The sequence below is a fragment of the Panicum virgatum genome, chromosome 8K, assembly GCF_016808335.1.
Source record: "Panicum virgatum strain AP13 chromosome 8K, P.virgatum_v5, whole genome shotgun sequence".
Taxonomy (NCBI): domain Eukaryota; kingdom Viridiplantae; phylum Streptophyta; class Magnoliopsida; order Poales; family Poaceae; genus Panicum; species Panicum virgatum.
In genome coordinates this window covers 1,677,916-1,692,608 of record NC_053143.1, presented here as the reverse complement: position 1 = coordinate 1,692,608, position 14,693 = coordinate 1,677,916, and the positions used below count along the sequence as shown (strand labels likewise).

Here is a 14,693-nt window from a genome sequence, read left to right as displayed (position 1 = left end):
TGAACTGTTTAATTTATTGCTCATGTGCTCCAGTTCATCAGGTCACAATTGGCCAATGTGTTGTGATGTTGTACATAGCTGTGTGATATGAGCAGCTAGCTTACTGGAATGCAGGTCCAATGCATTTCCTGGAGGTAGCTACAGCATTGTGGGTGGGGCACACCATTACTTCAGAGTTCAGATTTTGTAACTATTTTGCCCATATTTGAATTTTGAACCCTTGTTAAAACCTATGCTGACAACATAGCTAGGAACTTTAGGCAGATTCTTCCATACTGGGTAGATGGACATGAACGAAATGCAATGTAGGTTGGTGATAGTTACAGACTAAGGCTGGATACATGAAAGATACCGTGATATCTACCTGTCAAGGACTCAAGGTTGAGGAACTCTTCAGGGAATAGGAAAAATGATTTACAGTACTGTGGTAAAATGACCGTTTTCAGTAGACAAACTTGTCTTCTTGGTGGAACTGGTGAGCAAACAATTCATGTTCTGTCCACTCAGGAAAAGAGAGACCCTGAGCATATATTCAAGCATTACTGCATTAGTGCTGTATTCACAAAAAAGATGGTATATATTCCTACATGTTTGGCAACTTTCCTGAGTAAAAGGGGAAATATTCCAGGTAGGAAATGCCATTGCTTATCATCTCATAGTTACAAAATAAAGGTTCAACTAAGTTGAATTTGAAAATTCTGAACTGAATTTTTTAAGTTTTTCACCTGCTCAGTACAGCCTTAAGTCTAAGCATTACTTTTCCATTTTACAATTGTAATATCAACAGCAAACCACGGTAATGGTTTCTCAGGATCCTATAGCCAACTCTGGAAATCTTTTTTTTTTTTGGAATAGAGGTAACTGGAAAACAGAGGCAACTTAGATGATAGTACCCGAGGTCCTTTAATTTTCCTGAAAATACAGTAATAGCTTTGATAATGATTACTCTATTGATTGAAACTAATATATACAAAAAAAAATTGGCTGAACTGCTGTGTTGTATAAAGTTGAATTTCTGAATGGGTTGACATACGTCATAATCACTGTTCCAAATCTTTCTTCTTAGTTTCATGTTTTAATTTAAGCATTGATGATGATTTTACTAATCTTCCTTAGAATGTGCAGTATAGTACTTTATATTAAGATCATAAGCACTGCAAATTAATGGATTTCTGTCAACCTAACAAAATGAAGCTCAATCCTTTCTCTTAATTAGCTGCCTTAAATATCAAATACTACCATAAAATTCTGCTTCTGTTCATCGCAAGCAACAAGAATGAACAAATGGTATATTATATTAGGAAGTACCTTGGTACCCCACGAGCTGCACTGGATCAAAATCTTGAAAAGTTATGCAAGTACATTTGGTTAGATTTATTGCCAATTTTCAAGTACTGATAGTCTTTACAATTATAGGGGCTCACTTTGTTTGACCACGTGAATTTGCAGAGAAAGGAAAGGGCCCTACTTGCTGGTGGATAATGTGATATTAGGCTCCACCTATCAAATCAAATCATGCAACAAAATGCCAACATGGGACACAGTCACTGAAGCCTCATCGCCTCTGCCATTGCCCTCTGTCCTCTGGCCAGCAGAATGTCTGCTTTCCTGGCCAGTGCCATCGAAGATCAGATGTACTACAGTGTATCTGTTAGTTTCCGTCAGCCACTGGAAGAATCATTCAGCTTGTGCTACTTATCATGTTTAAAAATCTCACCCTGGCTAGCATCAAACAAATGGGACACTATTTGAGATGTATGTGAAGGCAGGAAGGTCCCCTACCAATTGTTGGTGTGTGCTTCATGTGGGCGTGGGGAACAGTGGTTGATGCATTGGCTGGCACCCTTTGCGACGGATGTGAATCTGCATGTGAAGGAGTTGCGTGCAATTGAAGTCCTCTTCCTTTCGGCCAGCTTGGCTCCAAGCACCGCAAACTTGGTTGGATGGGAGCTTAGCTGTTCTCTTCTTCTATCGATGTTTGACAGATCCACCACGAGTGCACGCTTGCCGCAGCAATCGGATGAACAGCTTTGCAACAGCGACTTGAGATGTGAAGAACAGGAAGACCAGCAATGTGACTTTGTGGAGAAAGATAAAGAAAAAATCGTCAGAATTCACTATTCAGAAGCTGTGTTCTCGGGAACCTAAGACGCAAGAATTCAGAAACCTTCCTTGCAGTGGGTGCAGATATATTTGTGATGACTAGTTGAGAATCTGCAAGGGCATCAAATCGATTCATCGATGCAATTAGGTAGTGAACGCAGGGAGGGGAAGGTGGCAACTGGAGCTAGCTAGGGCCAGCGTGTCTGCCATTCGTGGAGGGGATGGTGTCCTTTTTCCGGTTCGCGTCCAATCGGGCGTTGCAACCAGCGATACCGGGAAACAGATGGGCTGACTGAAAGGTACAAGCCTCGATGAGTTGATTGGCTATGCAGGCCACTGCAGGTACACCGAATCAGAAAGTGAGAAACCAGACGGATGGAATGTGAATGGAGTGCCTGGATCACCTTCCCCTTGGAGGACAAACGGCATCGTCCATCTCTGCTCAATGGCTAGTGCCTATGGCAGTATTCAATAATGGAGTGGCATCTGATCCTGATTTATGTGACAAGTCAACTGTTACTCATGTAATCCTGTTTGATGGTAGTTGGTCTATCGATGATTTGATCGTGTGCAAGTTTTTGGGAGCTAGTCCTAGTGATGGGTCTTATAACTCTTTGATGACAAGAAAGCGACCCGTGTCTGGGAAGATTAAGCGAATGAAAACAGATTCATCAGAAGTTCAGAACTCAGAAGCGATTGCCAGGCAAGGATCAAGAAATACGTCTCATAATTCAGTCTAGCACTCTAGCTTTGCTCATCGCACATTGACACTAGTAAAAGGATTCAATTCGGAGAATACAATCCGAAGCCCACCAAGTAAGGCCCCGTTTAGTTCCCAAAAATTTTCACCCAAAAATTTTCACCTCCCTTTTAAACACATATATGAAGCACTAAATGTAATTAAATAACAAAACTAATTACACAGTTTGGATGTACACGACGAGACGAATCTTTTAAGCCTAATTAGTGCATGATTAGCCATAAGTGCTACAGTAACCCACATGTGCTAATGTCACGGTCAAAGGCTTTAAAAGATTCGTCTCGCGGTTTCCAAGTGAGTTCTGAAATTAGTTTTTTAATTAGTGTCCGAAAAACCCTCCCGACATCTGGTCAAACGTTGACGAGACATCCAAATTTTTTTTCTTTTGGGAACTAAACGCACCCTAAGTGATGGCCCAAATCATCATGCACTAACACAAAAAAATTATTCCTACGGGGCTGTGGCCGGGCCAAACAACAAAGAAAAAAAAAACAGGGAGGTCATGGTCATCAAGGGCACTTGGGCCCTCCTTTCTTGGTGAGGAATGTTGAGTACTCTATTCTGCTTGTGATGAGTGAATTGTCAACCGTGCGGTGTGATCGTGCGCTTGGTCTTTGGATTGCAGGTACACGGGCGTCGAGTGTCGACGGGGAGTTGCCATGGAGGTGCTGTGGCCGATGGACCGTGCGGTGGACGGCGGTGAAGGGCAGCCGGGGCCGGAGCTCGGACCGGGCGGCAGCTATGGCGTCCACTCCTGGATCGAGGGCGCAAGCGGCGACGGAAGGCGGGTTTCTTGGTTTGCGCCACAAAACCAAGGAGGCGGACGGCGGTTGAAGACGCCGAGTCGTGGAGGCACGGGCGTCGGTCTCGGGATTGACGGAGGCGACGGGCGTCGACGGCGTCTAGGGCCTCGCTGCGGGCGAGGAGGTGACGGGCGTCGGGCGGCGTCTAGGGCCGTCAGAAGGTCGAGGCGGGAACGGCGTCTAGGGCCACGGCGTGGAGGCGGGAATCATCCCGCGCGTGAGGTTTTGGCAGTTTTCTCAAAACCGGCCACCTACCCGGGTTTCGCGGACCCTCCAAAACCGCGGACTGGATCTTCATCAAGACGGCAGCATCGCGGAGAAGACTTCATTTCGAAGAAAGAACCTCGGCCATCGAATGAGATCATGTACAGGGGGTGCTGCAGGCCAACCGGTCTGACCGGTCCAGCGCACCGGTCTGACCGGTCCCGCGGGTATAAATACCCCTTCACTTGTGTTAGGTTAAGAGCGGCTTTTGTAATCTGTTCGTGGACTCTCTGTTTCCCCAGGCCGCGCGCCCCTGTGTTCCTCCTCCTCAGTTCATCTCTTTAGGGTAGATTTTAATGTTGTTTGTGTGAGAACTCTTGTGGATTTGATTGGGAAAGGAGGCCCTAACCTCCTCGTGCCCTCTGGGCGATTTGAATCAATCCATCTCCTCGTTTTGTGCCTTGTTTGATGAAATTTCGATTTCGTTTTTGGTGCACTTGATTGCGAGGAGTCCATGAGTTCTTTGCTGTGATTCCCGTGCTCCCAACTCTGACCTAAACCCTCTGGAATCACTTGCGTGTTCGAATTCGAGTTCTTAAGTGTTTGAGAAAACCCCAATCCCTTTTGATCTCCCCCATAATTCTCACGATTCGTTGATCTTTGGGACGAGATCTTTTGGGGATATGTTCACGGGGTAGGGGCGAAGCAATCCCCCAAGTTTCATCGGTTTTCGTGGTCGTTTGCTTGGGATTCAACGTTTGAATCCAATTTCTCGGGGGTTTTCTGGGTGCTACCGGTCAGACCGGTAGGCACGACCGGTTAGACCGGTACAGCGCACCGGTCAGACCGGTCCAGCGCACCGGTCAGACCGGTTCAGGCAGATCAGTTCTGTAGCTTTCCCGATTCGCTTCCGATTTGCTTTGTGGTTTCGCTCGCTCGTTCGAGGTTTTTGTGTTGGTTTAGCTTTTCCATAGCTATTCCAAACTTTGGTCAGAACGCTTGAGGGCTCGGGTGATTTTTGGGATATAGGCCGACGGTTTGAATTTCGGAAGAAATTTTGATCGGCTCCCATTCACCCCCCCCCTCTGGTCGCCGGCTTCGGTCCCACAATTGGTATCAGAGCTTGGTTGAGGTTTTCAATACCTTAACCGGTTCGAAAACCACTCGACGACCATGGCGAGTCTTGTTAAGATCCCAGTGTTTTCCGGCGAGGACTATGCCTACTGGAAGGTTCGCATGAGAGCCTTCCTGCAGAGCATGGGAGCCGATGTCTGGGAGATTACCACGAACCAGCTTTACGAAGTGCTTGCTGTTCGGACCACACCTCTCCAGGTGACCCAGCACGAGGCTAACGCCAAGGCCGTCAATGCCTTGTTCGCTGGCGTTTCTCGTGCGGAGTTCTCACGCGTCCAGGGTTTTCAGGAAGCCCACAAAATTTGGACATGCCTTGAGAACTACCACGAGGGTACACCTCAGGTGAAGGCCAGACTGTTCGAGACTCACCGGCGTGAGTACGAGAACTTCACACAGGAGCCGGGTGAGAGCATTGATCTGATGTTCAGTCGTTTTCAGTCGATTGTGAACAAGGTCAATGCGAACAGATCTGCTGGTGCCCTTGAGTACACAGAGCACGAGAAGGCCCTTAAGTTGCTTTACGCACTTGATCGCTCTGTGTGGGATCTCAAGGTGAACACCATCATTGAGTCTGCTGGCTATGAGACTCTGACGGTGAACGAGCTCTTCAGCAAGCTCAAGGTCACGGAGGTGGATAACCAGACACGAGCCAAGCTCAATGGTGCCCCTCCTTCCAAGAGCGTCGCTCTTGTGACTGGCCCAGGTGGATCGAGCTCTAACGCTAACTCTGCTCTTGGCTTTTCTCTTGCCTCTTTGCCTTCTGTTTCAGATGAGCAGCTGGAGACGCTGGGCGACGACGACTTGTGCCTCCTGATCAGCAAGTTCCAGCGCGTCTACCACAACAGGCAGAGGAAGAAGAACCCCGGGTGCTACAACTGCGGCGACCTGAACCACTTCGTCGCCGATTGCCCCAAGAAGTCCGGCGGTGGCCAGAACAACTCCTTCGACTACTACCGCCACCGCGACCGCGACGAGGGAGGCTCCAATAAGGAGCATCGGCGCCACAAGCACCGCAGTCGTGACCGGGGAGGATGCTTCGACAAGGAGTCGCTCAAGAAGCGCTTCCAGTACAAGGCCAAGAAGCGGGAGAAGGCCTTCCTGGCGCAGCTCAGCGACCTTGACAAGAGCTCCGACACCGACCGCTCTTCTTCACCGACCTCCGACGACGACGACAAGAAGAAGAAGAAGCGGGACAAGGAAGCCACTGGCTTCATCGGCCTTTGCTTGGCGGCCGGTCGGCTCAAGAGCTTCTGCACCATGGCGGGCGAAGCCAATGGTGCTCGTGCGTCTTCGGGTGGACACGCTACACCGACGCACTCCGGCTCTTCTCCTGGATCCGAGAGCGATTCAGAGGTAAACTCCACGATCGACCTGCTTGATACAGAGGTTAGGGAGTTGTACGCCGCTCTCGACAACCAGAAGAGGCTGCTTAAGGAAGCAGCTAGAGAGCGTAGAAAGCTTAGGGCTGAGCTGGCTTGTGCTAGGGAGAAGTCTAGTGAGGATGAGTGCGCTGGCTGCATATCTCACATGAACGATCTTATTGCTCTCCGTGCCAAGCATGATGAAAACGTCGCGAATTTAGATGTTGCTAAGATTTCGCTTGCCGACGTGTCTCATGAGCTCGCTAAGGCCAAGCATGAACTAGAACTGGCTAAGGATGCTCCTATTGTTAGCGATGTGCTTGAATGTGAGGAGTGTCCTATCTTTAAGTCTGATCTAGCTTCGTTGCAGTCTAAGTTTGCTACTGTTGTGTGCGAGCTAGAGGAGATGAAGTCTAGGCCAGTTTTGCTTGGCGCTTGTAAGCTTTGTCCCACGCTTAGGTTGGAGCTAGAGGAGAAGAACGCTTTGATCAAGTCTTTTGGAAAGACTAAGGTCGTAGAGTCTAGCCCACCTATTGACTGCTCTGTTTGCCCTAGTTTAATCTCTGATTTGGATAGTTTTGCGGTAGAGAAAGCCAACTTGGAGAATGAGAACACATACCTTAGGGCGATTCTAAGTTGGGTTTCTAGCAGTGAGCCACAGTTGGACATGATGATCAAGCAGTTCAAGCGTGGTGATGGGTTTGGGGTTGGTTACACATACACGAAGTCAGACTTTGACAGGTTGTATGGTAAGATTGGCAAGGCTGCTGGAAACACTGCTAACACGAGCACACAACCTTCGCTTGTGCGGTGGACGGCGGTGAAGGGCAGCCGAGGCCGGAGCTCGGACCGGGCGGCAGCTATGGCGTCCACTCCTGGATTGAGGGCGCAAGCGGCGACGGAAGGCGGGTTTCTTGGTTTGCGCCACAAAACCAAGGAGGCGGACGGCGGTTGAAGACGCCGAGTCGTGGAGGCACGGGCGTCGGTCTCGGGACTGACGGAGGCGACGGGCGTCGACGGCGTCTAGGGCCTCGCTGCGGGCGAGGAGGTGACGGGCGTCGGGCGGCGTCTAGGGCCGTCAGAAGGCCGAGGCGGGAACGACGTCTAGGGCCACGGCGTGGAGGCGGGAATCTTCCCGCGCGTGAGGTTTTGGCGGTTTTCTCAAAACCGGCCACCTACCCGGGTTTCGCGGACCCTCCAAAACCGCGGACTGGATCTTCATCAAGACGGCGGCATCGCGGAGAAGACTTCGTTTCGAAGAAAGAACCTCGGCCGTCGGATGAGATCATGTACAGGGGGTGCTGCAGGCCAACCGGTCTGACCGGTCCCTGGCACCGGTCTGACCGGTCTAACCAACCGGTCCGACCGGTCCAGTGCACCGGTCTGACCGGTCCCGCGGGTATAAATACCCCTTCACTTGTGTTAGGTTAAGAGCGGCTTTTGTAATCTGTTCGTGGACTCTCTGTTTCCCTAGGCCGCCGCCCCTGTGTTCCTCCTCCTCAGTTCATCTCTTTAGGGTAGATTTTAATGTTGTTTGTGTGAGAACTCTTGTGGATTTGATTGGGAAAGGAGGCCCTAACCTCCTCGTGCCCTCTGGGCGATTTGAATCAATCCATCTCCTCGTTTTGTGCCTTGTTTGATGAAATTTCGATTTCGTTTTTGGTGCACTTGATTGCGAGGAGTCCATGAGTTCTTTGCTGTGATTCCCGTGCTCCCAACTCTGACCTAAACCCTCTGGAATCGCTTGCGTGTTCGAATTCGAGTTCTTAAGTGTTTGAGAAAACCCCAATCCCTTTTGATCTCCCCCATAATTCTCACGATTCGTTGATCTTTGGGACGAGGTCTTTTGGGGATATGTTCACGGGGTAGGGGCGAAGCAATCCCCCAAGTTTCATCGGTTTTTGTGGTCGTTTGCTTGGGATTCAACGTTTGAATCCAATTTCTCGGGGGTTTTCTGGGTGCTACCGGTCAGACCGGTAGGCACGACCGGTCAGACCGGTCCAGCGCACCGGTCAGACCGGTCCAGCGCACCGGTCAGACCGGTCCAGGCAGATCAGTTCTGCAGTTTTCCCGATTCGCTTCCGATTTGCTTTGTGATTTCGCTCGCTCGTTCGAGGTCTTTTGTGTTGGTTTAGCTTTTCCATAGCTAATCCAAACTTTGGCCAGGACGCTTGATGGCTCAGGTGATTTTCGGGATATAGGCCGACGGTTTGAATTTCGGAAGAAATTTTGATCGGCTCCCATTCACCCCCTCTAGTCGCCGAATTCGGTCCCACACTTGGTCTTCCAGTTGTTGTAGCAGGGGCAGGTTTCCTTGTTGCCGTAGGTTCCTGGAGGCACGCAGAGGCACTTGGCGCAGCACTTGTTGCAGAAGAAGAGGCACGGCTTCTTGTGGTGCGTCTTGGAGCATCGCCGCCTGCACTCCCCGCCGCACTCTGCACGCAGTTCATAGCACTTGCCTTCAGTTCGTTCCAATCCAAACTTTTTGAAAAAAAAAGAAGCCAATCCAAACTGAACTATATATCGACTACTCATGACTTACGCGAAGGCTTGAGATTTCCCTTGCCATCGTTGTTGCCCTGCACATTGCCAACGTATCGCAGGACACAATGCAACAGATAGATTAGATAGATTAGATTAGAGTCCGTTTTTCTTTGGCGGCGGAATAACGCTGAATGCTGACTGGTTACCTTTACCTTGTGGTGGTTGTCGATGTCGTCACCATTGTTCAGGTCTTCACCGATGACACCATTATTGTCGATGATCTTCAGATCGATCGACAACAATGGACATATAAATTATTATTATATACAAGTCGTGCTGAGAATGCATGGTAGCTACACAGAATGAAGAAGAGAATCCTCCAAAGGGAATTCGGATCACCTAGTCAACTAAGAAGTGCGTACCTCGGTGGCGCAAGCGAGCGCGAGGAGGAAGAGGAAGCAGATCGGGAGCAACGCCGCCATTGGCTTGCCCTTGGCCATGTCTTAGAGCGCCTGATGCACGGGCGACCGATTGAAACGACCCGAATCGAGGCAGTATAATGCAACAGCTCAAACTGTTAACTAACAATTGTGCAGACCAACAAGATGATGGAAGAAGAAGCAAGCAGAGGGAAGAAGAGATGGCAAGAGATCCGATGAAAGATAATAGGTCGTCGCCGTTACGCAATAGCTAAAAATAGGTAGATTCAGTGGCATCGACGGACTTGCATTGCAGTAATATCTCTTTTTTTTTTGAGCATTGCAGGGTCTCTGCGGATTTGCACTCCTCCAGTCTTTTTTTTTTTGAAAGGATGTCAAGACTTCAGACTTGCCATGCGTATATGTATGCTTGGGCCATGGGCCTTTTTGGGCCCACACGAATTGTGCCACGCACCAAATCCACCAGACCACGACTGAAGCTTTCTCGTTCCTACCAGAGTGAAACAGTAGAGAGCGGCGACTCACATGCGTTTTTATTGTTCCTCCGCCGGTTCGCCGTTGTCCTCACCTCCGTCGTTCTCGCGGGCATCGGAGGAGGAGGGGGACTGGTTGAACCGGCGGCGGATTGGCTTTCCCTATATATAGATAGCTATAGGTAGCTATATAGTAGGGTTTGGATTTTCGGTGGAGTCTGTTAGTCGGCCGCCGGCTGTTTTGCTCCTCTGGAGCGTTGTCGGAGGTTGCGGTGGAGGCAGATCTGGCATTGGGTTTGTCAAAGCTGAAGCTTCTTCCTCTGGCCACGGTCCATGGAGAATAATGTGTGAGTTTGTCGAATCTGGAGCCCTAGTGGGTGCTCCAGATCTAGGCGGCTCTTCTACTGTCCTTCCCTCTTCTCCATCGATGTCGGCATCGGTGATGTTGGATTCTCCGGCGGGAAGCTCGGGAGGTAAGTTTTACCAGCTTGTAGAATCGGACTGGTCTTCATCTTCCACCTTTTCTGGTGGTTTCTTTTCCCTCCGGAGTGTATCTTCGTTCGGCGATCTGGGACCGTCGACGATTGTGGCGTCAGACTGTCGGTTCTCCGGCGATGTGATGGCCGTTAGCCATCTTGTTAGGTCTGCACGTTCAACGAGTAAGATGTGCGTCGGTGTTGCCGGTGTGCTGCTCTGGGTGCCGCTCAAAATCTGTATGTCTTTGTCGGGAGGATGGTCGGCTGCAACGAGATTATTCCGGTCATCGACGACGAGCTCAACCGTGAGAAGTTTGTAAGGACTTGGTTGTAATTTTCTTATTTCTCAAGAGTGTCTTTGTAAGTGTGGAAATGTAAACCATCAGAATTATGTATGAAATATAATTCCGGTTTTTTTAAAAAAACCAGTGTTCTGGACTCCCCTCAAAAAAAAAAAAGTGTTCTGGAAGCACAAGCGCTTCCTTCTCCAGTTCTCCCCCACCTTCCACTTCCCTCCCCCCTTGTCGCTCCACATGTTGCAGCGACTCCGCTCCTCCTCCTGAATCAGATCGATACGCCATGCTCCTCCCTCCAAATACTCCACCATACTCCACCTGCGCCCCTCCATGGCCCGCACCCTCCTCCTCCCGCTCGCCGCCGCCACCGTCCTCGTCGCCTCCACCATCTTCCTCTTCGCCGCCGCCGGCGCGCGCTGGCGCCCCGCCGACACCGGCCTCCCCGTCCCGCCCCGCGCCGTCTACGTCCCCGTGACCGCCAGCGCCTCCTCCAACACCACCGGCGCCCGCAAAGAGCTCTCCTTTCTTGACGAGAACGGCGGCCCCGACGACCCGGGCGCCGGCGCGGCGCCATGCGACCCGCGCGCCGCCGCCGTCAGGGTCTTCATGTACGACCTGCAGCCCGAGTTCCACTTCGGCCTCCTCGGCTGGTCGCCGCCTTCCCCCGGCTCCGTTTGGCCGGACCTCACCAACGACGCCGCCGCACCGCCGCCGCGGTACCCCGGGGGGCTCAACCAGCATCACAGCGTCGCATACTGGCTCACGCTCGACCTCCTCTCCTCGTCCTCGGCGCCCTGCGGCGCCGCCGTGCGGGTCGCCGACTCCCGCGACGCCGACCTCGTCTTCGTCCCCTTCTTCGCCTCCCTCAGCTACAACCGCCACTCCAGGCCCGTGCCGCCGGAGAAGGTCAGCAGGGACAAGGCCCTGCAGGAGAAGCTCGTCGGGTACCTCAGCGCGCGGCCGGAGTGGAAGAGGTACGGTGGCGCTGACCACGTCATCGTCGCTCACCACCCCAACAGCTTGGTGCATGCCCGGGCGGCGCTGTCTCCGGCGGTCTTCGTCCTGTCGGACTTCGGGAGGTACCACCCCAGGGTGGCCAGCTTGGAGAAGGATGTCATTGCGCCATACAAACACATGGCCAAGACGTTCGTCAATGACTCGGCCGGGTTTGATCACCGACCAACATTGCTCTACTTCAGGGGAGCCATTTACAGGAAGGAGGTAATTGTGCTTGCTGCTGACTTTGGAACCTTATATTCTACATTTCTACTTGGTGCCAATCGTAAAATACTAGTAGTTTGGTGATTTAACTTCGTTGTTTATATGTGGTAGTGATTATAAAGCTGTCAAGTATTGAACATTATACTAGGAGTAGCAGTCTGTAGAACAGTAACAAAAACTTGTTCTTTGTGCTAAAGACTCCTTTTTTATAGCAAAACTTGTCAAACATAAATCACATTAGGAACTGGCTAACTGTAGAGTAGCATAATTTGGAACTGGGTGAAATTAACTGTACACTGAGAGTAGCATAAATGGATACAAGTTCTGTTGCTTGTTTTTTATCCAGAATCTTATATGTAATATTAACTCATCAAGGTGGTTAGACTTATGCATACAGGCTCTTAATCTAGATCATCACCTTATATGAACACTTGAACCTTTGGATGAAGTTTGTGTAATTTGATAATCTCCAGTGAGGTTTACACAAGGATTTCTTGATCTTCCATCTTTGTTGGAAAGGCTCCTGGTTTATGTTTGTTTTCTCAAGCTATTTAAGTCCTAAATATTTAAAGATTAGCACATGCCCCTTGTTCCAATCCTTCGATTTTTTTTAACAAACGATATAGTACAGGAGTTTACCAGACAATTGGTCTACATATGCCAAGTACTATGAGAAAAAAATTCTGTTCGGAAAAGACTGTGAACCAATTCTGATTACTGCTAGCTACTTGTGATTTTCTTATTTAAGAACTTTCATGGTACCAGTTTTTAGCGGCTCTGTTGTTTAGTGACAATTGGCGATCTTCATAAGCTAACATTCTGCATCATTCATACCCAGGGAGGGAGCATTCGACAGGAGCTATATTATATGCTCAAAGATGAAAAAGACGTTTACTTTTCCTTTGGAAATGTCCAGGACCATGGGGCCAGCAAAGCCAGCCAAGGAATGCGCTCATCAAAATTTTGCTTAAACATTGCCGGGGACACCCCTTCTTCCAATCGTCTGTTTGATGCGATAGTGAGTCACTGTGTCCCTGTTATCATCAGCGACGACATTGAGCTACCTTACGAGGATGTGTTGGATTATTCAAAGTTCTCCATCTTTGTGCGATCGTCTGATGCTGTTAAAAAGGGTTACCTGATGAGATTGATTAGTGGTGTGAGCAAGCAGCAATGGACAAGGATGTGGAATAGGCTCAAAGAGGTGGATAAACATTTTGAGTATCAGTATCCATCCCAGAAGGATGATGCAGTCCAGATGATCTGGCAAGCACTGGCTAGAAGGGTGCCAGCAATTCAGCTGAAGGTGCATAGATCTAGTAGATTTTCAAGATCTGACAGAGGAAAATAAACAGAAAGGGGGTGTGTCTGTATTGTCTCTGTTGGCTAATCTAATTTATATGAAATCAACATCTCACTGACACAGTTTCACAGGTTTTCTCAGTTGCACATAACAGATAGATTGTAATGTTCAGGTTATCCTTAGAAAAGGCGTGTAACTTAGGATTTGTTGGTCCAGTTGAAGCGTATACTGGCGAGTAAGTTTCTTGTGTTTGTAACGTGTATTCAATGTAATCATGAAAGGGAGACATAGTTTTTCTGTTTCTGAACATTGTGGGATCAAGCCACATTCTTCTGTCATGTACTCATCATGTAGCGGATTTTATTTTCTCTAGCTTGTTCGGCCACTATTGGCATATTGCGGCAGGCATGTGGTGGTGCCTTAATTTCAATCTCTAAAATGAAGAAATACATGATAGAGGAGGTCCTATGTGTTGAATTCCTCGGCGTTTATTTGAGAGAAGCTGCATGCAAAGACATGGTTTCGCTCTGAAAAACACTGAAATAGGGGGTGTTAATAGGTTTCAGAAATACTTGCAAACAAATAGATAGGACCACAGCTCTATTGCCGGCCCAGCGAGCCGTGTCACCATCCCGCGCAAGCCCAACAACCTATCTCTGGCCCATTAATCCAGCCCATAACAAATTCCATAGGGTTTCATTTGGGCCCAACCATACGTTTAGGCCCCACATGTCATCCTCAGAGCCGTGGCAATCACTCAAAACCCTAACGCTTCCAGGCTATATAAGCCTTCTACCCTTTCGCTCCCGTCTCCTCCGCCGCCCCCACCCAAACTCTAGCGCCGCCGCCGCTGCGATCCCAGCAGCCGCCACCGCAACCATGGCTGCCGTGCTCACCCGCCCGGCCGCGGGCACCGTCCAGTGCTTCGGCCGCAAGAAGACGGCCGTGGCCGTGGCCTACACCAAGCCCGGGCGCGGGCTGATCAAGGTGAACGGTGTCCCCATCGAGCTCATCCGCCCGGAGATCCTCCGCCTCAAGGCCTTCGAGCCCATCATGCTCGCCGGCCGCTCCCGGTTCAAGGACATCGACATGAGGATCCGCGTCCGCGGCGGAGGGAAGACGTCGCAGATCTACGCCATCCGCCAGGCCGTCGCCAAGGCGCTCGTCGCCTACTTCCAGAAGTACGTCGACGAGGCCGCCAAGAAGGAGGTCAAGGATATCTTCGGCCGCTACGACCGCACCCTCCTCGTCGCCGACCCCAGGCGCTGCGAGCCCAAGAAATTCGGTGGTCGCGGTGCCCGCGCCAGGTTCCAGAAATCGTACCGTTAAGCAGCGATTGCTTGACGCGTCACAATCTGCCAGATCACTATGGGAGCAACTTATCTGGTTCTATATCTAGCGGCTACTTTACCTCCAAGTTTAGACTTTTAAGCCTAGTGTCGGACCTTTTTTGACATTGTGATATGAAATGTGAGAGATATTCAAGGCTATTCTGTAGTCTCTTAAGTATGGTTTTGCTTGGTACCTATGTCCAGGAATTATGAATTTATGATATGGTTTCCTTCTATTTATGCTATGCAAGAGTAGTATTTCAATCAATTTTACTGTGTGCCTGTTTCATGCTTATGCTCACCA

At 49.9% G+C, this 14,693-nt stretch overlaps 3 protein-coding genes across 3 annotated transcripts; 2 read left to right on the top strand and 1 right to left on the bottom strand.

Annotated features, from left to right (window-relative positions):
* Positions 1–8,618: 8,618 nt before the first annotated feature.
* LOC120646469 (gibberellin-regulated protein 5-like) lies at positions 8,619–9,349 on the bottom strand. Its single transcript, XM_039923029.1, has 4 exons — positions 9,272–9,349; positions 9,062–9,130; positions 8,908–8,944; positions 8,619–8,800 (listed from the first exon to the last, which is right to left on the bottom strand). Exons 1-4 carry the CDS (start codon positions 9,347–9,349, stop codon positions 8,619–8,621), a joined length of 366 nt encoding a protein of 121 aa, XP_039778963.1.
* A 1,352-nt stretch (positions 9,350–10,701) lies between these two features.
* On the top strand, positions 10,702–13,425 carry LOC120646023 (probable arabinosyltransferase ARAD1). The gene is made up of 2 exons (XM_039922727.1): positions 10,702–11,755; positions 12,594–13,425. Exons 1-2 carry the CDS (start codon positions 10,865–10,867, stop codon positions 13,104–13,106), a joined length of 1,404 nt encoding a protein of 467 aa, XP_039778661.1. The 5' UTR covers positions 10,702–10,864; the 3' UTR covers positions 13,107–13,425.
* A 434-nt stretch (positions 13,426–13,859) lies between these two features.
* LOC120646021 (40S ribosomal protein S16) lies at positions 13,860–14,657 on the top strand. Its single transcript, XM_039922726.1, has one exon. The coding sequence runs from the start codon at positions 13,938–13,940 to the stop codon at positions 14,385–14,387; it is 450 nt and encodes a 149-aa protein (XP_039778660.1). The 5' UTR covers positions 13,860–13,937; the 3' UTR covers positions 14,388–14,657.
* Positions 14,658–14,693: the final 36 nt, after the last annotated feature.